The sequence below is a fragment of the Strix aluco genome, chromosome 18 (assembly GCF_031877795.1).
Source record: "Strix aluco isolate bStrAlu1 chromosome 18, bStrAlu1.hap1, whole genome shotgun sequence".
Classification (NCBI taxonomy): Eukaryota; Metazoa; Chordata; class Aves; order Strigiformes; family Strigidae; genus Strix; species Strix aluco.
In genome coordinates this window covers 13,006,085-13,033,791 of record NC_133948.1, presented here as the reverse complement: position 1 = coordinate 13,033,791, position 27,707 = coordinate 13,006,085, and the positions used below count along the sequence as shown (strand labels likewise).

General features: G+C 55.4%; 1 protein-coding gene across 1 annotated transcript in view; it reads left to right on the top strand.

Moving 5' to 3' along the window:
• Positions 1-3,916: 3,916 nt before the first annotated feature.
• The window catches only part of SRRM4 (serine/arginine repetitive matrix 4), a 50,248-nt gene continuing 26,457 nt past the window's right edge, over positions 3,917-27,707 (top strand). The window contains exons 1-2 of the mRNA XM_074843919.1: positions 3,917-4,047; positions 25,172-25,315. Of these exons, the coding sequence (XP_074700020.1) occupies positions 3,917-4,047; positions 25,172-25,315 (275 nt within the window). The remainder of the gene's footprint in view (positions 4,048-25,171; positions 25,316-27,707) is intronic.

The window sequence follows — 27,707 nt, the reverse complement described above, 5'->3', positions numbered from 1 at the left end:
AACCCACAAAAACAACATTTATAGAAAAATATTTGTGCAGCTCCAGGACAAACCCAGCTTTCTTCTCTCTACTAGGGGGAACAGATTAAAATTTAATCCTAGTTAAACACATTTTCTCCTTTTCCTCCCCTTGCGTACCTCTTGAGCACACACAGCTTTGCCCTCCTGATCACTTCTTCCCTTGGCCCCGGAGCTTGTCCTCCTTGACGGCAGCTGAACGCCCACAGCGGTGTTCACCCAGAGCAGGGACCGCTCTCTTTTCTCAATCGCCCCCAAAATCGAAGCCTGAGGGTGGGAGGGGACAGGGAGATTGGGCCCTTTAAATGTGGGAGAGGATAAAGCAGGAGAAGGCAGGGCTGGGGGTCCTGAGCATCCCCACCTGCCCCTGAGCCAGGCAGGTCCCTCTTGAGTTCCCCAGAGGGTTTCAGGCACTGAGGGGGGGCTCTGCAGGGTGAGGGGGTGCCAGGTGTTCAATCGTGTGGTGCAGGCTGGTGTAGGGCTGCGGAGCTGGGCGCAGTGAGTGGCGAGAGCCTCGGGGAGAGCCTTGTTTGCAGCCACCCGTGCAGGGTGGGGGAAGCCCAGGCTCAGCTTTAAAAAAACCCAAAACAAATCATGGAAGAAGAGCTCTCTAAGGATGAGATTTTTTTTTTAATGTTTTTTTTTTTTTTTAAATTTTTTTTGCTTTGGAGGAAATTGTGCAGCTATCCCCCAAGTCCCTGTTTCCCTTATTCCCATCCCAGGACTCACTGTCTCTGCTACAGTTTATTGCACCCGTTTGGGTGCAAACGTTTGAACCTGGCAGAGTCCCACGTTATCGCTGGGGCTGTAAATAACCCGGGGTGGCATTTATTGCCATGCTCACGGGGTGAGTAACCGCCGGCTGTACGCCGCTGGCAGACAGCAGTCTCGCGGGGTAGGCAGTATCTGCTGGGGCTCGGGGGATGCTGTTTCCAGACTACAGTCATGACCACCCTGAGGGCTCGGGGTAGGGGGGGCAGCGGGGGCTGCCTGTGCCCTGTGGCACCGTCCCCATGGCTCCTCACAGGGGTCCCGGCCTGCGTTTGGGGAAATGTTTGCAGTGCCGTGGGCTAATAGATACACTAGAAATGTAAACTCTCATTTCTGCTTATGATATAGTGCTTTTTCTGGGTATCTTGTAATGCTTTTTCAGGCTGTTTATTTATGAGACAATTTATTACAGTGCAGTTACTCTATAGCAGGGAAGTCTATTCCTAGGAGCCTCCGTTAATCGAGCCAATTGCTTAATTGGCTCGCCAATGTCTCCACAAGGTATGCCAGGAGAGAGGGTTCTTGTAATGATCGCAGCCTTCCTCCTGCCCACACGCCACCCGTGCTGCTAATTTAATAGTGCAAACATTTATTATTCCTTTTATTTGGTAGTTAATTTTAGGGCATTTAGAGCTGTTCCAAGATTGCCAGTGGAAGAGAGTGAAGCGCCCTGGGGTGCAACGAGGCCCCTGGTTGCAGCTGGGGGTAGTTGGACTCATCCTGCAAAGCCCAGGGGATGCAGGGGCTGATGCCTTGCAGGGTATTTGGTTAATGAGCCACAACGAGCTGAGCAAGCGGAGGGCTGGGGCTGCCCGTGCAGGCAGGGCTCCTGCCTGACCCCCACCGCGCGTTTGGGTCATTCGCCAACAAAACAGAGCGAGACCAGGGCACGTGTGTGCTTGTACCTGATCTCTCTTTGAGTTTAATGCGCTCAGAAGGGAAAAAGGCTCCTAACAAATAGGTTGTGTGTTATGGGAATGGCTGGAAGGGCCAGAGGGGACCCAGGCTTGGATTTGTTTGGGCGGTGAGCGCCTGTCCCTGCCCATCCGTGGGAGAAGGGTGATGGGGCGGTTGGCAGCACCCACTCCCACTGGTGGGTGGCTGTCCCAGGGCTGGTGGGTGCCTGCTGTGTCTGCTGGGGGTGCTGTCTGCGCCCTCCCCCAGCCGTGCTTTTGCAGCATGGCTGCTCTAGACATCTCAAGTCCCTTTCCCCTGCTCCTTCTGCTCTACCCTGCTGTTTGCTGGCCGTGGCAGTCCCTGGAGGGTCTCTGCTCTGACATCTCTTGCCCATGGCATGTGCAATGTGTCCTGGGGTAGAGCAGAGCTGCAGCTCGCAGCTGGCCTTTCCCAGACCCGGCGTGGTGCCCGTTGCCTCTGAGCAGTTCCCCGGGGGGAGCAGCCTCCCAGCGAGCATCTCTCTGCGGTGCATGAATGTCGTCCTTCCCTATCAGGCTTTTTAGGCAATGTCTGGCAGAGCTGACTGCGTTTCTATAAAGCCCTGCTGGATCTGTGCCCGCTTCCGCTGCCACCGCTTCCCCAGCGCCCGTCTCCAGCCGTTCATGGCCTCGCAGCACAAAGCCCGCAGCGGCCGGCCGGCGTGTGCCGCCCAGGCTCTCGCTTTGCGGCTCTCGGCATGGGGACACAGCTGGGGCCGCCTGTCCCTGGGTGCCAGCGGGGCAGAGCCCTGGCACCGGGAGCACAAAGCAAAAAGGAGCAGGGAAGGAGGAGTTCGACAGACAACGCTGTCAGAATGAGCCTTCTGCTAATTTTGTATTTATCGCAAGAAAGCGATTAAGTTTCTCTGTGATTTTTGTTCTTCCTTGGCTCCCACCGCCTATTGTTCCTGGCTCCATTATCCCCCCGTTGCTTACATAAATGTATCGTGCGGGTTTCCAAGGCACAATAGAGAGAGTCTCATTCATCCAAGGTCACCAGCTTTTACTTGCGCTTCAAAGCATCTGGTAGAAGAAGCATTTTCTCCTAAAGACATTTTTATTGTACTCGGTGCAGAGGCTAAGAGAAATCGCACCACTGCACTTCGGCCACCCCAGCCTTTCCCTCCCTCTCCCCATGTGCCCAGTCCCGGTGGGTTGAATCCTATCCTGGAAGGTGAGGAATTGTTTTCTGAGCAGGTTGGGACCCACTGCAGGGTTTCCCAGCCTGGTGCTGCCCAGCCCCCAAGCTGGGGCCAAGAAGCAGCGTGTCCCATCCCTGCCCCTCCACCAGTCCCTGTTAAGTGGGAAGGGATGGGGAGGGTGAAAAAAAAGGGGGTTTCTTCCAAAATCTCCTCCCCATAGGAGTCCCGGTATGAACCAGTTACAGAGAGGTCTACCATGGCCTCCTGCTGCTTTCTGCCTCAGCCATCCAGCTGGTGGCTCTAGGCTCTCCCTCTTTCTTCACCTGTGGCTGGTAACCGGTTGGGAGCGGGCAAACACAAAGGTAGCCTGTGTTGGGGGACAGGGACTTGTGGGGGCCCAGGCTGGTGCTCTGCCCTGGACGATTTGTCCCATGCAAAGGGCAAGGCGTGGGGGTGCCCACGATCCGGCAGCGAGCTGGAAGTGGTTCCTGGGCTGGGGAAGGCAGTGGTGGGGATGGAGCAAGGAAGGTGCTGGGGACTGAGAAGACGCCGGGGTGGAGATGGGTCTGTGAGTGAGGGTGACAAACCTGCCTGGAGGGTGGGAGCCCCCCAGAGCCCTCTGGTCCAGGGTGACCCGCGAGGCAGTCCCTGGTTTCCCCAGGGAGGGGAGTGGATCCGGCCCAAGAGGGGCCACCGGCTTCTTCCCGGAGCTGCTCCCCTGCAGCCAGGGCAGCACCGGCGCGGTCCCAGCCCCCGGGAAGCCGCCGCCGCCCCCCCGGGCCGGGCCGGGCTCCCCGCGGCTGCGGGAGGCGGTGCCGGGGAGGGGACGGACGGGGCCGGGCCCGGCCCCTCTCCCCGCCTCGCCGGCACAAAACGGGAGGCGGGGGCGGCTCGGGCCTCACACCTCCCCGCCAGCCGGGGCAGCGCCGGGCCGGGCTCCGGGCTCCGGGGACCGGGACCGGGCTCCGGGGACCGGGGCCGGGCGGGGCCGGGGGATGTAGCGCTCAGCACCGCGGAGAGCGGCGGGGCCGGGCGGGGCCGGGGGGGGCCATGGCCAGCGTGCAGCAGGGCGAGAAGCAGCTCTTCGAGAAGTTCTGGCGAGGCACCTTCAAAGCCGTGGCCACGCCGCGACCCGAGAGCATCATCGTGGCCAGCATCACGGCCCGCAAGCCGCTGCCCAGGTAAGGGCTGCCAGGGCACGGCGAGGGGGGGGGGTGGCGGCGCTCAGGGACACCCCCATCCTGCCTCCGGCTGGGGGCTGCACCACCCCGAGCCTCCTCCTCACCCCCAGATAGTACCCCCCCATCAGGAGGGTCTGGGGGGTCTCCTCCTCTCACCCCCAGTTAGGGGCTAGAGGACCTGGGGGTCCCCCCCTTGCCTGGGGCAGGGGGATGTTGGCCGCCTGGGCCCCCTCCCCGGGTAGGTGCTGTGCTCTGGAGGGGAGCGGGCTCAGGAAACTTTGGCTCGGTGGTGCTTGGAGCCCGGGAGCTGTCTGCGTCCCGAGGGAAGCCGGGCAGGGGCCTGGAAAGCTCTAGCTGGGCTATGGAGGGGGGGCAGTGGTGGGGGTCACCAGCCAGAAATTGTGGCCACCTCCATCCCTGCCATGCAGACCCCTGGGGTGTGTGTCCTGCTGGTTGTCTTGTCTCTGCATCGCTCCTTCACCAGGGACCCTCGGGAAGGTGGTGCCCGGGGAGGGGAACAGCCCCCCCTCCAGATGGACCCTGCCTTGGCACAGGGGGGAGGCTGATGGGTGCACCCCAGGGATGTGCTGCCCGGAGGCTACGGCTGCCCCAGGAGCCTGCACACAGCCATGGGCCAGGACAGCTCTGGCACTGCTGTCCCCCGGGTCCCAAAGCCGAGCAGTCTTGGCTTTGCACGTCTGGTGCCTGCCTGCCCTGTCCCTCCCGCTCCCAGGGAGGCCGGTGCCCCCGCGTTTGCCAGAGGCAGAGCAATGGCCAAAACTCATGAAATGAGGCAAGGGGGCTGCTCGTACCCACCGAGCCGCTCAGCCGGGCTATCGCATGGGCAAGGAGCCGTGTGGCTTCCTCGCAACTATGCGCTCTCTAATTTAGACCAGTTTTATTTTGCTGACAGTCTCAATACTGGTTAAAAATATCCTCTTTGCGCTGTTCTTATAAGGAAAGGAAGCTTTTACTGGTTCTCCTCTCTTCGCTCTGTATTTCCACTGCTGGCTGCTCCCCACCCGGTGTGGGGAACAACCCAAAGTTTCATGAAGGTGGCAGGTCTGTAGAGGAGAGGGGCTCGGTCTGCAGCGGGCTGGGTGTCGGGGGCTCAGCCTGTACTAAAGAGCAGAGAGCTCGCGGGGAGCGAGCCATTTCGGATGCCTCCTGTGCTGGCGGAGGCTGTGAGCCACAGCAGTGATGGGGACAGGGGTTCCACTGCTCGTGCAATGGGGGTCCGGCTGCTCATGCAATGTGGGGGTCACTTCGGCCCCCGTGGCCCAGCTGCCCGAGCATTTTTCCAATCTCTCCAATGGCCATTAATCAGGGTAGGAAATTGGGAAAGGCACAGCTTAGGCTTCCAAAGAAGAGCAAATCTCATTTCCATGGGCAGTGTTTGCAGGGCTTCAGCCTTCCTAAGGGAGAGGAACCACCGTGCCTTTCTCCTCCCCTGCATCGGGCTATGGTTGGCACCCAAAGGGGCCATCAGCGGGCTGGGTGCTGGCTCACACACACGCACTCTCTCCTGCCTGAATGTGCCTGAGCGAGCTGTGCTGCTTAAATATCTTGCAATCAGAGATATAGTAAGGCAACAAATGAGGACATTGGGGAAATACAGCAAGTCCAAGTACCAGGAGCGATGCACGGCTCTACACGGCAATTTGGATTGCCACGAATATCCTGGTCGGGCTGAGGACCACGGCTGGGACCATTTGTAGCTCTGTTAAAAAGTTAACGAACGCGTGTGCCTCTCCATTTCGCTGGCAATGCCAGCTCCAGCGGGAGGGGAACCATCTGTGCAGGGGTCGGGAGCTCTCAGTACACAGCAAAATGGACCCGCCAGCTCGGTTTTGCTGCGTTTTGCACCTTGGCACCGGCAGATCCTGCATGATGGGTTCCCGAAGCCGGGATATGCTCCGCGCAGCCGGCCGTGATGCTGCCAGGTCCCGGTGTTGGTGCAGCCCAGCTCCTTTTGTCTCCTTGCAGTGTGTGCCGCCGGTTGGGGCTGGGGGACATTCCCCGTGATGCAGCCATCTGCCACCACCCTGGCTACAGGTGTCGAGTGGGGGCAGCCCCGGCGGGGCTCTCCCTGGGGTCTGCAGGGCACTTGCTGCGCTCGCCCCTGCCCCCCGTGCCACAGAGGGGCTTTGCTGCTCAGGGGGCTGAAGCCAAAGGCTGGGGGAGCAGAGGGACCGCGGTCCCTTGGCTCTTCTCGTCAGGGCTGCCGGCTCAGCTTGCATTGCGCAGGGCTCTGCCGGGAGCCCGAGGCTGCTGTTTTGGCAGGATCGTGCCTGTGAGATGCCAGAGCTCACATCTCCAGGCGTCTTGCAGCGGGTCCCCGTCAGGGCACACAGCGATGTCCCCAGCACCCTGAGCCAGCCCCTGGTTTGTAGTCCAGCAATAACCAGAGCCAGGCTCCTGCTCCCTATCTGTGGGGAGAACCGTCCCAAGGCTTGTGGCAGCTCCTCTCGCAGCCGCCTCCGTGCCCGGCTCCACTCTGGGTTTGTTTTTCCTGAAGGTTTCCCTGTACCGCTGCTCGGATTGGCCTTTCTTCCCTGACGATGCTCCCGGCTAATTTAAGAGCAAGTGACTGCAGTGCCAGGGAGCAGAGTGCACCAGAGAGGAGACAGGGATACCAGTTAGCCAAATGAAAAATTAAGATGACCATCTGGATTTCTGCTTTCTCCCACACTTGACAGCTGGTCCTCTGCAAGCGCTGTGGATCTCTGCCCTGGATCTGGCCCCACGCTTCCCGCAGCAGTGGAGGCAATTGGCATGGTTTCTAGGCTGGCGCTGCCCATCTCCCCATCAGTTTTTCTGATTGAGCCTGTATCCTTGGGGGGTGCCAAGGGGTTCAGCTGCAGCATAAGGGTCCTGCCGGGAACCCCCACAGTGGGCATAGCCCAAATCTGTCCCCACAGGTTGCCCTGGGCATGCCTAAGGGCTCAATCCTACATCCTTGTGGGGCAGCGATGGGGTTCCCGGGGCAGACAGTGATTTTTTTAAAAATTCTTTTCTTCCCCCCTCTTCCAGCCGGCTCTGCCCTGTGCCCCATCCCTTGCCACCACCTTGCTGCTGGTCCTGGAGATAAAGCTTCTTCCATCTAAATTCCCATCAAGCTGTCTGGGAGGTTTGGAGGGTTAAAGCTCTGCTAAACCCACAGTTCATCCTGGAACAAAAGAATACATTAATCCCTTTCCTGCTGGGGCTGGGGGGGCCATGTACTACACCCCAACACGGCTTCGTGCCCAGAGCAGGGCTCTGCCAAAGTAAATGGATTATTGACCAGTTTGCAGCGTGAAAGGAAAAACCAAGGTGATGGGGAAAGGGGCTTTTCCAATTAGCCTTTCCCCATGCAGGGCCTGGCGGGGTGCAGCCTGGGGCTGGCGTGGGGAGGCTGAGCAGGGCTGGGGCTGCTCCCATGCTTTGCTTTTGCAGGAGGGTTGATCTAGCACAGGCAAAATGCCAGGATGGGATTTGAGCAGTTTGTGTGCCCAGTGGGCTGGGGTCAGGGACAGGGACACTCCACCCTGCCTCAAGCCCCTCTGCTGAGCCGGGGTGCCCTTGCTCCCTCTCACTGGTCCGTAAGGATGCTGCGATCCCCACCCGATGGTTGCTGCAAGGGGCTTTGGCTTTTATGAACTGAAAATACTCCTCAAACCTCCCGTGATAAGGTGCCACCGGTCTCTGCCCAGCCTCTGGGGATGGGATCACCGCCACGGTGTAGCCCCAGCCCCACAACCGGGATCCCCTTTTCTCCCTTTCGGCTGGGCTTTTGCCTGGTCTCTTCCCTGGCCACGACCCCAGCCATGGGGCGGTGGCTGGGAGCCCCTTTGCACCCGGCAGCCTGACTTCTCCTGGTGCTGCTGTGAATTTCATCAGCACCCGTCTGCTGGGAAACCTGCGGGTGCCAGGGACAGCCAGGCAGGGAGATGCTTCAGGGTCCCCCTGGGATGTGGAGACGGTGGCAGTCCGGGGGCTTGCGGGATGCTTTTGGGGGTGTCTGCGTTCCCCTCTCCCAAACCACCAACCACAGCACTGTGGCGCAGGCTGCCCCATCCCAACACCCCCAAACTCAGCCAAAATCCACTTCTCCATGAAAAGCGAGGGCAGGGCTGAGGCTGGGGCCTGCGGGTGCTGTGGTATCAGCTCCTGGGGCAGCCGGTGCTGCCGGGTGAGCACTGGCAGTGCTGGGAGAAAGGAGGCTCCTGCATCCCTCCCTGCCAGATGGTCTAAGTGGGTCACATCAGGGCAGTGCAGGGGATTTGTGCTTTAACCCTTAATCCCCCGGGATGCACTGTGCACAGGGTGGGAGGGAGGGCTGTGTTGTTGAAGTGGGATTAAGCGCAGTTTCACTGCCTGGTTTGCCATCACGGGTGATCTCGGGGACAGGTCTGGGTGCTGCTGCTGCAAACCTCCTGGGACAAAGGTGGCAGTGTGTCCCCCCCAGCTGTGCTGGGACTGGGCAGGAGCAGCTGTGGCACTGCAGTGCTAGGGGGTCACAGTACCCCCAGGGACGGCAGAAGGCGGCTGCAATTCCCCTGTGGCCTCTGCAGTGACTTTTGCCCCAGCAGAGAGTCCCCAGTGGACTGGGGACCAGCTCTCTCCCATCCCAACCTCTGGCTCCTTGGCCATATTTCGGTGGCCCTGATCCCCGCTCATCCCCAGCGGGCTGGCAGCCCTTGGGCATCAGTGTCGGGGTGTGCTGCTAGGGAGGAAGAAACCGCTGGTGGCCCTGCTGTGCCGATGGCCCCCCACTCCTGTTAATCCTCCCCCTTGTTGGTCGGGCATCTGCTCTGCGGGAAGAGGCGGCAGCAGGGCCGGCCGCGCCAGCCGCCTGGCTGCCATCTGCTCCCTCCCGCTCCCAACGAGCCTGAGCACTAATGAGCCCATGGCCCCGGCCCAAGCGGGGGGAGAGGGGCTTGAAAAGAAAAGCAGAGGGGGAGAAGAAAAGCCCCTTCCTTGGAGGGACTGTCAATAGGGAGGCTTTTGTCTGCCCCTGCCCTCCAGCTCCAGCTGGACGGCGGGAGTGGGGAGAGCTAATTAGGCAGCTCAGGAGCTGCTGGGAGGCTGGGGGGGGCAGAGCGAGGGGCAGAGCCAGGGATGCCTGTGAGACCCCCCTCCCTGCTGCTCACAGAGTCTTCATCCTCCTCCTTCCTTCTGGCCCCATCCATCTGGACTGGTGCTGGGGACTGTGTCCCTGCTGGCCTCCCCAGTGGGGTGGGGGACACCTCTGTCCCCAGAGAGGTGGCCCGGCTGGCACATTGGTGGGATGGACCCACACCAGGCTGGGTGGGATGCAGTGAGCGCCAGGCAGCACGGCCAGGCTCAGGACCCATGGGTGCCTTAGCCAGGCGACCTGTGCATCAGCATGGGATGGTGTAAAAGCACTTTGGAAGCCCCCATATGAGCCCCAGACTTATGGATGGGGACATCTTAGAGACTCTGGGTACCCCCAGAAGTACCACCTTCCCCCGCTGTACCCCTGCTGCGGTCATGTAACGTTTTGTCACCCTCACCTAAAAGCTCCCAAAAGTGTGTGTGGGGCTGAGGGTTGTCCCCAGACTCACGCTGCAGGGACTGGAAATCAGAAGGGTGGTGGGAAACACTGTGGTTTGGAGGATGGGCAGTTTCTGACCTGTAGAAGTTTGAGTGCTCTGCTCAGGGCCCAGATCTGGCTCCATGGGTCCAATTCCCATGCTCGCCAGCAAGAACACGGGCACAACCTGGCCCTCATTCAGAGGAAAGGCCCAAAGCGTCTTGTGGGGAAACACAGGGTGCAGCTCTCTCCGAATCTGGGGCTTCCTGCTGCCCCCATCTCTGGGGAAGAGGGAGCCCATGCTGCACTGTATCTTATCTCCTCTCCTTGTCCTCCTCTTCAGACGAGCAATGAAATCAGGTGGAAGGAAGCAAAGCGGGGAATGTCCACTAGCTGGCCAGAGGATCGTTTTGTAGGAATATTTGATTTTACCCTTGAATAGAGTCACCTGCAGATGCTCCCCCAGCTGCTGGGGAGCCCCTGTGTTTGCAGATGCTGCAGAGGCTCAGCCTCCAGATGCTGGGCTTGTGAGTGCAGCCCCGGTGAGGTCCAGCACTTCGGGGGGCTGTGCTGACCATGGGGTCCCCTCCCTGCCGGGCTCAGCATGGTCCCAGCACTTGAATGAGGCTGTTTCATAGAGGTGCCAAAGGGTGGAGCAAAAGGCCAGGGCAAAATGTGGCAGTTTAGAGTCTTGTGGGGCTGAGACCCATCCCTGCCTGGCTCGGGGAGAGCTGGCAGATGCCCCTGTAGCAGCACTGTCTCTGGCCAGCCCCCATCCCTGCTTGTCTCCCATCCCTGGAGAACCAGGAGAGCAGGGCTTTTATACTCCACACCCCCGTGCACACATTCACATCCCTCCCTCGATGTCTAGCTAAGAAATATTTAGGGCTGTGAGACCCTAAATAATAAATAGCAGCAATGATCCTGATGTCAGGGATTGCTAAGGAACTTCTGCCCATCGGCAGGTCCTAAGGCAAATCTTGTCTCCTTGCTGTCACCATCCTGCTCTACTATCCGGGGCAGCCTGTCGCACTGCGGCTTGTCCCCAGAAAGGGGCTCTGCAGACCCCACTCTTGCTGTGCATGGGGGTCCCCCCTCTCCTCTGGGGTCCCCGGGCTTGGGAGCTTTGTCCTTCTAGAGGGCCATGGCTGGAGCTGAGCCCTTCTCTGCTCAGTCCCATTCCTACCCCTTCCCACATCTCCATGTCTGGTTGCTGGACCTTTCTATATGTACATGTTTCTATAAGATGAACTTATCAAATGCAAACCCCACATCACTGAAATGAAATCATTTCATGCATGACCACCCTTTCCTTTTCTCTTTTTTTTCCTCCTTTTCTCCCTGTGGCCACTGAAACCTTTTCATCATTGCAAAGCCCGACCCAGGCCAGCAAATCCCACCTGCATTTTGGCTGTGGGTGGTTGCCACAGCCCCTGGTCTGGCTCAAGCCCCCCAGGGGCTCTTTGCTGTTAGCAGAGCATGGGTCTGCTGTGACCCACAGTCCTGTGCTGCCCCACAGGAGACCCACACGCAGCTCCTCAGACCCTGATCCCTGGCGGTGCCACCAGCTGGAAAACAGGGCTGGGCTGGATGCCCGGATCAGAGCCCTTTGGCATTCCCAGCAAAGCACAGGGAGAAACACCAAAACCCAGGAGCCAGTTTGCCTTTGCAGCCCCACTTGCTGATTTTATAGGTGCGTGCAAAGGTGCAGAGGTCGTGGTGTCTGAAATCTGGCAGGAGCGGTGGATCCCAACGGCACAGCATCCCTAACAGGGCTTTGGTGTGATGTGGATTTGACACATGCCGGGGGGATGAGCGGGCTGCACCACCACCTCCGGCAGTGTGGCTGGGCACAGTGCCCATGTCTTGGTGCCGCCATCACTTGGCGAAGGCCACGCAACCCTCTGTGGGACGCCGGGTGCTGCAAAACTGGCTTCTCCATCAGCCACTCGAGCTGAAAGCGCTGACAAACACTGGGAGTTTAAAAATAGCAGGTTTTTTCGCACACGGCGGGAGCACTTTCCCTGCCAGTGCAGCGAGGACTGCAGGAAGGGCTTAAAAAAAAAAGTGGGGAAGAAAACTCTATTAAAAACTCTATTGGTGTCTCAGGCCAGCTGAGATGGGTCCCCAGTCTGGAGGCAGTGAGGTTGGGGCTAACTGCTTCGCTAATGACCCATTTAACACTTCATGTTTAATTTATGTCTCGTCATTAATGAAAGGAGAAACAGCTGCTGCTGCCCAGCCCTGACTGGAGGCTTTGCAGGGCACAGAGGTGGGAGTTGGGGCACTGGGGAGGGCATCTTCTCAGTTGCCCCTGAGCAGCTCCTGGGTGGACAGAGGGGTTGGGGGTAGTGCGGGCAGGGTCTTGCTGCCTGCGGGGTTGCTCTGTTCTCTCCTCTCATCCCACTTCATCCCTGGAGCAAGGGAGGCTGTGATGTGCTGGTACGAGCTGAAAAGACCTTTGTGCTGTTGGATCCTGGGACTGAGATGTCCATCTCACATGCGGTGGCTGAAAATGCTCTGAGACCCATGGGCCACGGGGAGAAAACGGGTTTTCTCTGCCACTAACAGCAAACTCCAGCAGCACATCATCCCGGTGGAACCCAACAGCATTTTGGCAATGGGCTGGTTTTATTGAATTTATCTCTGTGCCCGGGTGTGCTTGAGAGCACGTGTGTTGGGGTGTGACTGGAGCAGAGCCGGGTAGGAGGTTGTGATTTTAGCTACATTACTGTCAGGATGAAGAATTAGCTATTGCCCAGCAAGAGAAATATTTTTGCATTAAGAGATTTCACAGTTAAAGACCACCTGCTGAATTAATCTGTGGGTCAGCTGGAGCTGCCGTCTAACCAATAGCCCGCCAAAGACGTGCATATATAACACCAATGTGTAATAGCATGTAAATATATCATAACTTATTCTCCACTGCTCTGCTGTCTGCAGCCAGCGGAGCAGCTCTCCTCTGGCGGAGCGGGCATGGCCAGGGCCGTGGCATACCGAGTGCGGGAGGCAGTTAGGGCTTTGGGCTGACCTCCTGAGAATGGGGGTTTAACTCTGGGAACCTACTGCCTATAAAGCATTTGCCCTCTTCAAATCCCCCCTGCACAGCCCAGCACAGCCAGGTTTGTTACAATGGGGAGAAGCAAGACAAGTGGGTTCAGCGCTGCTTCTTCCAAGGGATGGGGTTTTTATTTGCCAAAAAACTCCAAGACCAGGAATATATAGGAAAAAAAAACCCTCAAAGCAACAAAGGAGCCCAGTGTCCACGTTTCACCTGCCCTTCCCTGCTGTGTGGGACAGGCTCCGTGGTTATCTGCCTGCTGCAGCCGCCCACTCCGGCCCTGCCTTTGTCTGCCCATCAGCCACGCGTTGGCCGAGTTAATGAAGGACGCTGGTGCAGGGCCACCAGAGCGGAGAGGCAGGCAGAAAACACGTGCCAGGGGGAGGGAGGTGCAGTGGGGTCTGGGTGGGCACAGCCAGCAGAGAAGGAACAAAGGGAGCTGCTGGTTAATCACCGAGATGGGGGTGTTTTGCAGCCTGACCCGCCGGGGAGCAGTGGAGCACACGGGCTGTCAGCCCGGTGTGCCTCGTGCCTCCTAATTGAGGATGGACACGATCTCCTGGTGACCTCCTCTGGCCCTGTGTCCCCAGACCCTGGCTGCCCCAGGAGGGTGCCTGTGCGGGGCTGTGCTCTGCAGGACATGGCACACATTGGCTGCATCTCCCCCAGGATCCCAGGGCATCCCTGGACGCAGGGACTCAGTTGCCCATTCTGTCCGATGGCTGGAGAAGTCGTTGGCATAGTTTTGGAATTCCCATGTGTGGTTCAGGAGCCAGTGCAGGTTTTTTGGATGTTTTGGAGAGCCCAGGCTGGCAGACGCAGCTGTTTCATGCTCCAGGCATGTTCCTGCCCTTGGGTGTGCTAAGGCTGCGTAGCTGTGCCCCCGTCCCTGCCCTCGCCATGACCATGGAGCATCTCAGCACCTGCAGAGACAGATCTAAAGGCACAACACCAGCAGCACGTGCCAGTGGCAGGTTTGGCTCACACTGTGTGCTGCCTCATGGCAATAGTTACTACCCCCTTGCCCATGGGGGCCCCCCAGAAGTGTTTTTTCCACCCACAGCCCAATTTCCCTGTCCTTATCCCTCTGAGCAGGCTTGGATGTTCAAGGGTAGGCAGTCAGCATGGGACCTGCCACTGTGGGGGCAGGTGGGTTAATTTTGCAGTGGAGGCTCGTGGGCCAAAGAGCTGGCTGCTGGCTCTGCCGGGCTGCGAAAGCCACCAAAGGCATGTTCATCCCTGATTAATGGAAACTGAAAAGCAGGATCCCGAGGACCCATGGCTTCCCTGCCCCCTCCCCGCCACAGGCTGCCGCTGCCAATCGTCACCCTGTGCTGCGGACGGGTTTGTCCTGCATGGAGCAGAGGACAGTAGGTCTCACCTTCCCCTTCCGCAGCAGAAAAGCAGGCAGCAAATCCCACAGCCACAGCCTGTGCCCTGCCTGCAAAGCTGGTGCTGGGAGACGGCCACCGCCTCGCTCCCCCCGCTCGCCCTCCCCACTGCGTCGGTATTGATTTGACCTGAACTCCCTTTAACGTGCTGTGATTTCTTTCAATTAGGCTTTGAGCGAGGCCTCTGCGGCGTTCGATAGAGCTGGCCCCAGCACAGTGCTTGGACCAGGATGGTCCAGAGAGAGACGCTTGGGGATGCTCCGTGTCTTATTTTCTCCATGTCCCATGAGGATAATCCCACTGCTTAAAGGTTGCTCCTTGTCCCCTCTGCATTTCCTAGCTCTTTCCATCCCTTGGACTGGTGGCTTTGCTACCACAGCCCATAGGACAGATTTGCCGCATCGTTAGCTGGTTCACCTTCCTAATTTAGACAAGCACCAGACATGCATGGTTCCCTCTGCTCTGTGCAGGATCAGCCCTGCTGCTAACCAGAGCTGAACCGAACCTGAGCAGCCCTCATCTTCCCATCCCCAGCAAAGCTGCCTTGCTTTCCCCTTTCTCCTTGGTGGCTGTCATCTCCTTGGGGACATACTTAGCAGAGTCGGGGCTTGGTGTCACATTGTTTCCGGCAAACTAATGGGCAGAGTGCTTGTTTTCAGAGATTGTATAGAGCAGAAATCCCTGCACTTCATCTCCAGCTGCAATTACCGAAGCCAAGTCGATGCGGTTGATGGTAATAGGATGGTAACACTGTCTGAATTTGTATTTAATGCTGATTCCAAGGGTCTATAATTTTCATCAGCACCACATGACTTTTTATAGAACAGAAAAATGTGAGAGCAGTTAATGAGCTGTAATTCTGGAGAGCTTCTGCCTTGATTGGGACTAATTATTTTCTTTATAAAAATAATTAACAATCCACACAACCTATAGAGTGAAAGGCATGTGGCATTAATTAAACCATGTGGTATTTTCAACGCACCTTTATCTCCTCTTTCTCAGCACACCCCGAATAAACAGTGGTGTTGCACTGCAGAAAGCCAAGCTGGGCACAGGCTCGCATTGGGGTGAGGGCTCGTGCAGTGTGAAAAGGGCAGGTCCTGAGTGAGGGGGCTGCATACAAATCCTACCTCCGCAGCCTCCTGGCCCTGCATGTACCATAAAAATCCTCATTTGGGTAGCAAAGGCTGTTTGGGCTAGAATAAGGTGATGGTTTTCACGTGTGGGTTGCCCATGATGGGTGCTGGGGCGGTCTCTGCTGTTTTGTCTGAAGAGCAGCCCGTGGGACCCCATGGAGAGGTGCAGGGGTCTGCACCGGGTGCTGTCGCTTGCTGTGGGGCATCAGGATACCCCAAAATTGAGGTGGCCGCTTTGCAAAAGTTCTCCAGCGCTCTGAGATCCTGAGATGAGTCCCAGGCGAATGTGTCCCAGCACTGATACTGTGTGGGTCTGTGCGTGCTTAGACACACACTTACATAATATATAATTGTTAACAAGACTAATTCCTCTATTTTCCTGGAGGTATTCTGAGAACTAATGAATATATTTGCATAATCTTGATTTTGTTTATGAATAATTCTGGATTATCCAAATGTGAATAACACCGGTGCTTTGCCATTCTAGATTGCCTTTCAGCTGAGGATAGCAAAGCATTTTACAAATATTAGTTCAGCCTCACAAATCCCAGCAAGCAATAAAATTATTGCTACACCCAATTAAAGATGGATGTGCTGAAAAGTGAAATGATTCTCTCCAGCCCCTCCTGGCAGAGTCTACCATGAGGCTGAGGAGCCCAGGGACCCACCTGTCTCCTCCAAACCTTCCCCCTAGGGACCAGCAAGCCAATAAATATCCTCCCCTTTCTTTTTTGGGATGATTTAAAACAATGTTCAGAGTTGCAGGGTAATATGGATGATTGGGGACAAGGCCTAGGAGCAGAGAGGGAGATCTCTTTCTGGCTCTGACCCCCAGACAGCCTTGGATGCTGCAGCACTGGGTTCCCCGGTGCCCACTGTATGGCAGGGATGGCATGGCCATACCAACACCTCCCTCCCTGGAGCACAGCAGGAGGAGAGAAGGCCCTGTCTTCCCTCCCAGAAACTCTCCTTAACTTAAAGTCCCCTCACCAGTCCTTCCTGGGCAGCTGGCAAGACCACCAAGGTTTTTCCCTCGGGACCAGGGGTTGTTACAGAGAAGGAAGATTGGAGTCAAAACAAACCCTTCCACCCATGAACCTGCAATTCAGGAATTTCCCAGTTCAACTGACATAGGAGATGTGATACAGGGAGACAAAGGGCCCTTCTGGCCATTAAAAGCCCCCGGCAGCATGTAGCAGGGGGTTTAAAGCCCTCTTGCCACCTCCCTTCCTGGGCTGGGAACGTTGTAGGCTCGTGTTTCTGGCAGGAAAAATCTGTTGCTTAACTCCTTTCTGTGGGAGCTAATTGCTGCCCACACGTCTCCGTGCTGGGACATCTGCTCCCTGTGGCATCACTGAGCCCTCCCAGCCCCACGTGGCCCTGACAGTGCAGCCCTGGGCATTGTGGTGGGATGGATGTTCAGGAGACAAGTCCTAAACGGGACCAGGGACCCCCGTCTCACGAGACCCTCAGGAGCCGTTCATGGGTGTATGGCGGGGTTGGCAGAAAAAGTTATCCTCGACTGCTCTAAGTCTGGCAGCCCCACAGGGCAGAGCGGGACCGGCGCTGCCCTGTGCAGGTGATGCCCCTGGACACCTGCGTTGGGGACGCCCATTCGGATGCACCCACAGATCTGTCCTTGGAGGGTTTGAGCATTTTTTAATGTCAGAGTCGTTTCAAGCTGAGCCCTCAGTATTGCTGTTCACCAGCTGCAGGCCGGCATGCATGCCTGTGTCCTGGCATGAGGGGAGGCTCGGGGGGTGGTTTATTAATGGAGTGCGGTGACCTGAGTGTCCCTGTCCCCAGCCGTCTTCTCCATGCTCTCCCCATCAGCCAGAGTCGTTCCCAGGGCAGCTCCACAGGCAGGCAGCAGCTGTGTGAACAGGTTGGGTTTTTGGCGTTTTCTGAGTGTTGGGATCTCCAGTGTGTTTTCCCCTCTTCTTCCAGTGGCAGTTCAGAAAAAGCAAATTAAGGGAGACGAAGGAAAAGCCTTATGTGAGCGGCAAAGGGAGCATTGCTGCTCCAAATGGACCTTCTCCAGCCGTCTTCTCCTTACTGCCTCCAACGTGCCTTATTACTAATTCATTTTTAAAGTGATCTTCCAGCACTCCCAGGAGCTCCTGGTAACTGTGTGCTTACAATCCCTATTTGATTAAAATTTAACGAGCTATGTTATTGGTAAATACACTATTTCACTGCCGTTCGCCATGCCAAATGGCGTGGATTTTTGGACAAAGGAGGGAATTGGTGCATCACAGAGAGCACCCATAATGACTGAGCACCACGGATGTGGCTTCCTGAGGCCTGGCCCCGCCATCACTTGGCAGCACACAGGGTGGTTTCCTTATTAAAGAGCGAGCCCAAGCCTGCCAGGAGGATAGTGATCTCCAAAGATCCCAGATTAACCTGTGCAAGGTCTGGAATCTTGTGTGTAAACACAGCCTCATCCATGGCAGCCAGCATGGAAGCAAGGCGCTTGTGGGGGCTTGGCTGGAACTCGAGGTGCTGCGCTGGCACAGGGGATGCTCGCTGGGGCAGGGGGGTTGGCACCGTGCAGCGCCTTGGGGGTGAAGGTGCTCTCCAACCTGACCACACTACAGAGAGTGGCAAAGCGCTTCTTTCCTGGGACATCCTTTAGTTTGTTTTTTTGTTAAGACCCTCCCAAAATGCTAAGTGTCATCTGCTGATGATCCTCAACTTCTAGCTCCCAGTGTTGTGTTGGGAAGAGCCCAACTACAGCCACTGGGCTTCCTCCCATCCCATGGACCTGACCTTCACCCAGCTTGGATTTGCCCTGCACTGCTTGTGAGGAAGCAACTAATGAGAAATTTGAGCTCAGATCCAGGTTTTTCCTAATCACAAGCTCTACGAGGGCTGCTAGGGTTGCCCCATGGCTGGCCATCAGCTCTGCCCCCAGCAGTTGCCCCCATGGCTGCTCTGGACTGCCTGGGGATTAATGGCAGGGATGGGGTCTGGGAGTGCAGTTTGTGGCTGTCTGGGAGGAGAGTGGCCATGGAGCTATGGCAGGGTGTAGCGTAAGCTCTCAGCCCCAATCCCTCCTCAGACCAGTCCCTGTGCCACCAGGGTCACTCAGGAGCCTGGAGTCCCCCAAAACGTGCATAGGGGATGTGCAGGATTGCTGTGCTATGGTGCAGCATGGCAACACTGGTGCTTTTGGCTGCATTTGTGGGCACTGGAGACAGTCAAGGCTCCTCCTTTCCTACTCCCTGGTTGAGGAGAAAACTGGCTTCTTTACAGGCATGGGAACCTGGAGGGTATTTGTCTAAGGAGGAGGATTTGAGGATAGAAAGGCACAGGATTGTCCCCCTGAGAGCAAGCCTGGCCTGGCAGCTTGCAGGTGCTGACAGGCATGAAGCACCGCAGGGACCTCTGAGCCGGCAGCGTGGGAGGCACAAGATGCCGTAGAAACCGCTTGAGATGGGGCAACAGTCCAGGTTTTCTTTAGAAACAATACGACCGCATGCCATATTCCTCGGGTTTATCTCTGCTGTCACTGGCAGGCGGTCGGCAGAGCCATCCTGGGTTGCTGGCAGCAAGGGAAGATGACGCCGAGCCCTGCAAGGCAGCCGGGTGCTCGGGAAGGAAGGGGGATAGGGGTTCTGGTGCCCCTGGGGAGGAGGAGACTCAGCCGTGGGGAGCAGGGAGAGGCTGTGCTCACCCTCGTGCCTGACCCTGCCTGAGAAAGATGGTCCACGAGAGCATCACCTTCCTCCGTGGAGCTTTACGCTCCACCAGAGCCATCCATCCAGTGTTGCGCAGCGGGAGCCCCACCGCCGCCAGCTGGTGCCCGGGACAGAGCCGTCCCCGTGGGCTGCGACCGCACAGCATCCCCCGAAGCATCTGGCACTGACCCTGCACCGCTACCGGGGCCTCTTCCAGCAGGGAAGCTTCTCTGTTCTGATTCAACCATGCATAGCAAATCAACTGCTGGAAAATAAAGAGCCAAGCTGCTTTTTTGGCCCAGGATGTGATAAGAGCGATCGTTAAACCTTTCTGGAGTCCAAGAAGCAAAAGGAGCCGCTGCTGTATATGGGCTTGCAGCAGTACGCAGGGTTCCCGGGAGCAGGACAGGGAGGCGAGTCACGGCTGGCAAAAATTGGATGAAAAATGTATATTACAGAATTGTATTTCTCTTCTGTGTTTAAACTGCCTCAAGAAAACCACGAGCTTTTCTGCAGCTGGTGCCTCTGCTGATGCACGGCAAAAATAGCGGGGAGAAGATTAAAATTGAACTGGCTTGGAGTCTGTGTAATCAGGGAAAATATCTCGGTGATTTGCTATTATAATTTTCAATAACAAACTGCAGGGCTCCTGCCGCACTAATAATAACAGTTTGAATGAGGTGGGGAAAGAACTTGCCATGGGGTGTTTGTGTGTGTGTGTGTGTTTGTGGGAAGCACTTATAATTTCCCCCATCTCTTAATTTTGAAGAGGTATTTTTAGTGCATATTTCAAAGAGCTTTACGTGAACACATCTGTTAGAGTTTTTGCTTGGAAATGTCTTTACAACCTTCTTTTCTGTCCCCTCCCTCTCCTGGGACAAAGGAACGGTTCAACCATTTTCTTTTTCAATCAGATGAGCAAAGCCAGAGAGCAAGAGGGAAAATAAAAGGGTCATTTTGCCAGTGCCAAGGCTTCTCAGCCCAAAGTGGTGGATTTTAGAAACGCTGCGAGCAGCTCAGCCCACCCTCGCTGGGGCCAAGAGCCCAGGGCAGAAGCGCATTGGACGAGGCCACGGCAGAGAGTCACAGGGATGTAGGAGAGCAAGGACTGCAACCCACCGCCTGCCCTGTCCTGCACAGCCAAAACCTCCAGGTGAGGAAAGGAAAGCTGAGCTATTCAATCATGTGTCCATGCACTTTTTGCACATTACTCAGGAGAGCAGCTGCAGGCGCAGGAGTTTCTCCCGCTTCCCCTCAGAGCAGTGCGTCTGCCCCCGACGCCTGTGTCCTTTCACGCGCTGGTGTTCCCAGTCCCCGGGCTAGGCATCCATCATTGCTGAAACATTCACAACTAATAGGCTCATCAGAGATGCTTTAACCTTTTTCATTTTCGGAGCTCCGGTTGGCTGCAGCTGCTCCTACCTTTTCACCAGGGGCTGTAGGGATGATGGGAACATGGAGCCAGCCAGGGCTGAAAGGGCAAGGCAGTAAAGTTTCCATATTGACTTTCCCAAATACTCTGTCCTGAGCTTGGAAATGCTGTCAGTGCAGGTCTGCTAAGTGCAGCCAGTGCTCTGGGCCTCCAAACTGCTTCTGTATGGGGCTGGGTGCATCCTGCACCCAACCCAGTCGCATGTGCAAAGTAAAATAAATGATAAAAAAAAAAAAGACTTGGTTAGCATGATCCAGCCCCAGTGCGCTTACACTGCTGCTTGAAAAGCAGCTGGAAAGGGCAGAGGGGCTGCAGCAAGGCCACCAAGGGCTGGGACTTCTGGATCCTGATCTGCAGAGGTGAGAGACGATGTCATTGCAGGTTGGGAGATGGCCTGGTGATGGGGTCCAGCAGCTGGAAGGTCACTAGGAAGGCAATTTTCTGGCTTTTGTCTCCTCTTGAGATGAGTTACTGCAGGGGAAAAGAACGATTGATGAAAACTTTGTGGCAGGAGAATGCTGTGGGGCTGGGGCAGAGGAGCTTGGCTGGGATGCAGGACCCTGAAGGCAGGGGCGGGCAGCGGCCTGGCCCCGGCAGCGCTGAGACGCCAGCACGCAGGGATTTCAAGTGCACACCAAACCCGCACTGACTGCACGTCACTGCGGGGCTGGAGGGGATGGGTGTCGCTGGGCTCGGCTCCCAGTGAAGCGTGTGTCACCAAGTGCCACATTTCATGGCCTGATGAGATGGCACTTGGCCATGGCACTGAGTGCAGTGGCCCAGGATGGAGGAACAGGGATTGTTTGTGAGTTAGCTCTGCTTCCTGAGGCAACAAATGCCTCGTGCCCTTGCCCCATCCTCTGTGAAGGGTGCCAGGATCTGTCCGTGGGCAGGAAGGGCAGTGCAATCCCGTGCGAGCTAACGGGGGGGAATATTTTCCTATGTCTGGGCTGGCTTAAGCCCCCAGAACTCACCCGTGGGGCTCACTCACTCTGGAGGCCACAGCATGTCTTTAACAACTTCCATAAGGGGTCTTTGCTGAGCCCAGCACATCTCCCAGGTCTTGCAAATGCCCTGTGGGACCTCCCCTGCCCTTCATTTTCCTTGGCCTCTGCAGAGAAGTGGCCTTATCTGGCCACCTCAGGCTCCGGTATGACACCCAGTGTAAAACCTTCCTGCTGAGCCTGTCAGTGACTTTCTACCCTTCCCAGCAAACAATGACATCCAGTCCCAAAGGGAGTCATTGTGGAGTGTGGGGGCCACAGCGTGGTTAACTGGTCTCCATGGTGCCACTACAAACTGGGGGTGACATGCCAGCCCCCTGGGGAAGGGAGGCAGGATAGGGTGGCATCAGGCGGTGAGGCTCTGTGAGGCACTGCCAGCAGCAGGGAGCCCAGTGGGATTCAGAAACACAATGTGCCTTTGGGAAAGGTTTGTGGGAAGTGGTTCAGGCAGTTTGCAAAAATAAGCAGGGACCTCCCCACCTTGTAGCTGGTTAACAGGGTCCCCCCACCTTCTGTGCCATTACCTGCCCTGTTCCCCTCCAAATGGCCATAGTGTTTTACGGTGATGTTGCCCCCCTTCAAATTAGGAATATTTGGGTTCTTTCCCTCCAGTGACCTTTTCTGCATCTTTCTTATTAGAGTGGCAATAGATCATTTCCCTCTGCTAAGGAAGGAAAACACGGGAGAGCCCAAATCTGATACCAAAATGCAGAGATGGGCTGTGAAAAGCGGTGAAAGGCTTGGACTGGTGGGAGAGGCGAGAGCCCTGCCTGCCTGCTGCTTCCCTTCCAGCTAATGAAAAGCTGGCAAAAACTGCCATGAGCCCAAAAAACCCCTCCTGGGCTGGAGACTGCTGTGAAGGGAAGGGACAAGGCGAGCTGTCTGTGGCAGGAGGTTGCACAGGGCATGTTTTGCTCTGAGCTGGCTGCAGGCAGCCCGGTGGGTGCCCCGCTGCGTGGGGTCTCCCTGTCAGGAGCAGGGATGCTGCTTCTGGACAGGTCTGATGTATGGGCTTGATTTCTGCATGAAAGAAAGAAAGAAAAAAGAAAAATGAGTGGAAGCAATTGAATTGTCTAACGGTAATGGAGAAACTTGAGGACAGGCAGGATGGGTGGGCAGCTGCCTTGTCCTGACCTGGCTGCCCGTGGCCAGGTATGCATCCTTAGGGACAAACATACAACCCCTACATCGGGCAGAGAGGCTGCGATGGTGGAGCAGTGTTGCCCCCCAGCAGCGCAAACCCTGGGCGTCCTTCCTGCCTCCTCTTCCTCCTGCCTGCTCCAGCACAAGTCTCTGTGGGCAGCACGTCCCCTGTGCCGAGCGAGCCCCGCGCTTCCAGCTGCATTGCCCTGAGCACCCTCGCTGCCCTCCGAGGCCGGCTCCAGCAAAGCACCCACAGAGGCTTTCTCCTTCCTTCTGCAGGCGGGGACTGGCAGCGGAAGGTGTGATAATCCTCTCCTTTGAGGCCACAATAATTGTTCACACCAAACTGCAAGCACTTTTATATTAGTCATGAAAGACAGAAAAAAATAAGTATGTTTTTATATATATATTCAATCAATGTCTATGGTGCTTAACGCAAGGGGATTACCAGCCAGTTTAGAGTGTTAGTGACTCTCAGCATTCATCAGAGGAGACCATTTGGTTGAAACGAAGCCAGCCTTTGATGGAATTGGAGAATAATTATTTCCATCAATAACTACTTCCAAGCCCAGAAGAAATGGTTCCCAGTGTGTTGCAGGACAGGAGTCCTTGGTTGCCTCAAGGCCAATATATTTTAACACCAGGACCTGAAAATCCCATTAGTGGGAGCGGGGGCTGGGGTGAGAGGGACATGGCCCTCTGTGCCCGGGCCCCTCCTGCAAGGCAGCAGTACCCCAGCGTGCCACCAGCCCGGGGAGGAACCCTCCTGCCTCCGCTGCTGGAGCTAATCCAGCCCAGACTTTGCACAGGTCATTAATTTGGGGACATTTTTAATGGATCCTAATGATTGAGCCTCAGAAGACTGTTCTTAAAAGGGGTTCGGGAAAGGCCACAAACTAATTAGCTTGCACAAAGAAAGCAATTAACCATGTAGCTTCCCGGATGGTTAAAAATAACATAGATGTTGGGAAGTGACTGGGGGGTTTATTACAAGCAGAGTAATAGATTTTTAAAGCCAGAGGGACCATCACATCCTGTATGTCCTGGGCCAGAAATATTTCACCCAGCTTCTCTCCACTGACCCCTGTCGCTTTGGCTGATGTACATCCTTAAATGTTCTGGCATTACGAGCTGGGCTCCAAGGAGTCAGCTATGAGAGAAAACACAGGTGGAAAGAGGGGGGTGACCCTTCTTCTGCAGGTGCTCCTGTGCTAACTCCAGCCCTGAAAAGTATTGCTCATGGCTGGGGCAGGCAGCAGGATGTTCCCTGGGGCATGCAAACCTCTGACCATGCCTAACCAGGGCTAATGTACCATTTTAGCATCACATTGCTCTTTAACCACCCTCTTAGCCCCATTTAATCAACGAGGTGTGCAGCATGCACCTGGCCCCGGCCCCTTGTTCCTATCCCCACAGCCCATATGCGATGTCTGTGACGGTCTCTGCAGTTAAAGCACCCTCCCAGCATCCCTGAGCCACTGTGGCTGCGGAGCTGGCAGGGTGACATCCCAGCCTTCCCCTGCTCCTGTGGGGTCCACATGGCCTGGGGGCTTCAGCGTGCTGCTTTCTGAAGGGAGAAGGTAGGCCAGGTGGCAGACACAGCAGTGGGACCTTGCAGAGCTGACCTGGGGATGGCTAAACCCCAAAGCAGCACCCACAGCCCGTTCCTGAGATTGCCTTCAAAATGATAATGGAAGAAATGGGGACACTTTCACTGCCAACTGAGCCCAACCCACCATCAGGTTGGACTTGGACATGCTAATGCTTGCTTTGTTTATTCGCATCATACTCTGGATGACACCAACACCATAGTGTTCTCGGCACCCCTGCCAAGCATGGTTTATGGCTTTCAATTAATCTTTCTGTTCTTTGAAATAAACAGCTGCAGGGCCTGGAAACTTATTTACTTTCCTCTCAAGTGTCTGAGCTCAGGCTCATTTGGGTTTGTTTTCTCCATTTGGCTTCTCTTCTCCATTTCAGCTTGCCCTGCCCAAGCCCCAGTGTTTCTTGGAGACCTCTCAGTCCAGGCTTTCCCTGCCCTGGCTCTGCTCCTTGCTAAGTCTCATGGTCTCGCCAGAGTTCTTGCAGGCACCTGCCTGGTCCAGGTGATTCCCCTAAGCTCTTCTGGGCTGTCCTAAGTTCTCCAGTTTGAGCTTTCAGCAGGACCAGGTGTGTTTAGTGGCCCACCGCCCTATTTGTAGGAGCAGGGAGGAGTGCTTCTGAGTGCTGACAAGGTATTAGAAATGCAATAGCAGGTTTGGAGAGTGGTATTTAAAATGCAAAAGCTTTTTTTCTACTGGAGTGCAAGACTAGTGCTGTCTCTGTAGAGCTGGTGAGCTAAAGCGCCCAACGCAGAGGAAGATGATCAGAGGTGCTGATCTGATTAGTTGCTGTTGTATTGGACCCGAACCCTGTGCTGTTCCCACAGTATGGGGCTCTCCAGCTGCTTCTTGGCTGCGCAATGTTTGTGGCATCTCTGCCTGAAAGCTGAGCACCACACGCCCTACGCTGGGGCTTGGCTTGGCTTAGAAATGGGGCTTTCTGGAGCATTTCCCACCGCAGAGCTGAGCACCGCAGGCTCAGGAGGCATGAGAGCAGCCTGCAGCTTTCCTTCACAGCAGCACAGGTCCTGCCTGCGGAAAGGAAAGGGGGTTCCCCAGTACATGGGAAACCTTCAGCCAAGGAGCCCAGCTAGACAGTTCTTTATTGCTCTTTCTCTCCTCTTGCTCCTGCAGTGGGACGCTCAGCTGCCTGCCGTACCCCGTGGAGGACAGACGTCCCGAAAAGCTGAGCGGCCGTGCAGTCAAGGAGGCCTCCACCACCAATGGCTGTGTGAAAGGGAAGGAGAGAAGAGACCATGCTCACCGCAGGTCACGCAGGTAGGAGCCAGGGCTGTGAGCAGGGTCACCCCGAAGCAGGGGAATGGCAGAGGAGGTGTCTGTTACTGTTCACCCAGCCCCGCTGGGGGTCTGTGAGAGCTGGGGGTGGCTTAAATCACTGTGTTAGTGTACAGCAAGTGTATGCAATTGTATGAAACTCCTGTGTGTGTTTGCAGGGAGAAACCTGCAAACCTGCAGTTCACTTCCACTCCACGTCTTGCTCTTACCAGCCCCCTTGTAAGTAGTCCTGGCTGGAAGACAGGCAACCTGCCAGCATCCCTGTGCGCTACCAGGACCACAGGCTACGCCTGGCTGGGCATCACCCTCAGAAATTCTCCTCTCCCCATGCCTGGATCAGACCAGCAGCATTGGCTTCAACAGGACACGGCTTCGTTACCAGTTTGTTATTAGCCCCTGACAACTTGAGAGGGGAAAAATGAATTGAACATTGTAAATGAAGCAGCTAGGGTCTCTGAGCCCTGCCTGCTAAACTGTCTCTGGGATTAAAGCCTCTCCACTTGGTTAAAGATTCTGAAAAGAAAGAGCAAGAAAGCACATTTCATATCTTCAGGTTTCAGGCTAACTGGAACAATCATCTAAAGCGTATTTTTAATTAGACTTTGATTACAATCGTAGAGAAACAATTAAAATCAGATCAGTGCAGGGAGAAAGCTTCCACATCAAAGGCAAAAGGCGAGAGGGTGAGGGGCTCCACAGAAACTGCCTGCAGCCACATGGCACAGTCAGAGGTTTCTCCCTGGGCTGTGGCAGTGCCTGGCCATGGCCCTGGGCAAGGGGGTGCTGAGACACCCCCAGACCTGTTTGCTGGGAGCCCAAATCTGTGCTAGGGAAAAGCACATGGTAGCTGGGTTTGAGCATCCTCATAACTGAGGAGCTGAGATGGGTCCCTGGTCTCGGACAGACCCTTAGGGTGGCTTTGGGGATATGTCTGAGCTTAGCAACAATGAGTGGACTTGGAAAACACTTTTTTTTTTTACCTTAATGCAGGAAAAAATCCCCACCAAGCCCAAAGTGTACCATATATCTCAGCAGCACTTCTGCTGGTTCGTGAAATCCTTGGGAGGAGAAAGAGTGGGAAGGAGTATCTGGGTGCTCCTTGGAGCCATGGTGTTGTTGCACCTCGGATTTACTGCACCAGAAACACTTAGCACAGTTATTCACAGTTCACAACTGAAGCATTAGCATAGAGTTTCATTTTGCAGAGCAATTTGGAGAGGAAGGAAAAAAAGAGTGTATTAAAAGCACTAAGCAATTGGCTTTCTAAGGCAGTGTGATTTTGGTAGTAATTCAAGCCCTGGGTGAGCAAGTGTCTGGAGCCTGAGTCCTCCCTGACACTGACAGGTCAATGTGCTGTGACATTTGCTCTGCACTAGGACTATTATTAAACATAATGTTTATTCTTTCTGCAGAAACTTCTCAATTTTTTGGCTTGTTTCTATAGCGAAGATCCCACAGTGTTTTTCAAACGTGGGGCCTCTTTCACACGTTCTCCACTAGCGGCAAGTCCTGCTTGTGGGGAGAGAAGTGGGGAAACTGAGGCACAAACCCAGCACCTTCATTTCCAACAGTGTCTGCCCTTTCCTTAGGGTTGCCAGTCCACAGTTTTGCAGAGGCCCTGGGGAGCTGGCTGTGCTCCCTGCAAACCTCACCGCTGGATCCATTTGGGGATCCACAGACAGATCTGGAAGTCAGTTTGAGGATCTTCAGGCCAATTTGGGGATCTACAGGCCACTGCCAGCTGCCCCCGACTTTACAAGCGTTTGCTTTGGTTAACGAGTAGGCACAGAGTATCTGTCATTTTCAGCCCAGTGCTCTGAATTAATTTAACTGTCGTATTTGCTTTTCATTGAAACAGAATGCAATTCGGTATCGTAAGTTTAAAAAAGAAATTAATTTACAGGAGATTTTTTTTTTCCAAGGTTTAACAACTGTGTAAAAGATGCATATCTCATTAAATTACCATAGCATCTCAATAAATATATATATTTCTAATCAATTGCTATTTAACATATGTCAAGTCTTTTATTAAAGTTAGATGCATCTGGTTGCAATAATTATTGTATGCAAATTAAATGTCAATTAATTATTTAAAGCATATTTACAAAGAGCAACAAAACCTATAAATCTGTTACGGAGTTGTTAACCTCAGCAAACACATTTTAAATAATCAGCCGGCATTGCCGTGGCGTACAGTAGCTGTCTCATTATATCTCCATTAGACCCGCAGAGGAGACACTTCATTTAAACTGTGACCAAATTATTCGTTAGAGGGTAATTAAGCAGTTGCCCACGCCCCAGGTCCACTGTGAAAACTGATCTCTCTGCCCCAGATGTCCCTGAGGTGGTGATGGGAGAGCGCAGTCCCATGTGA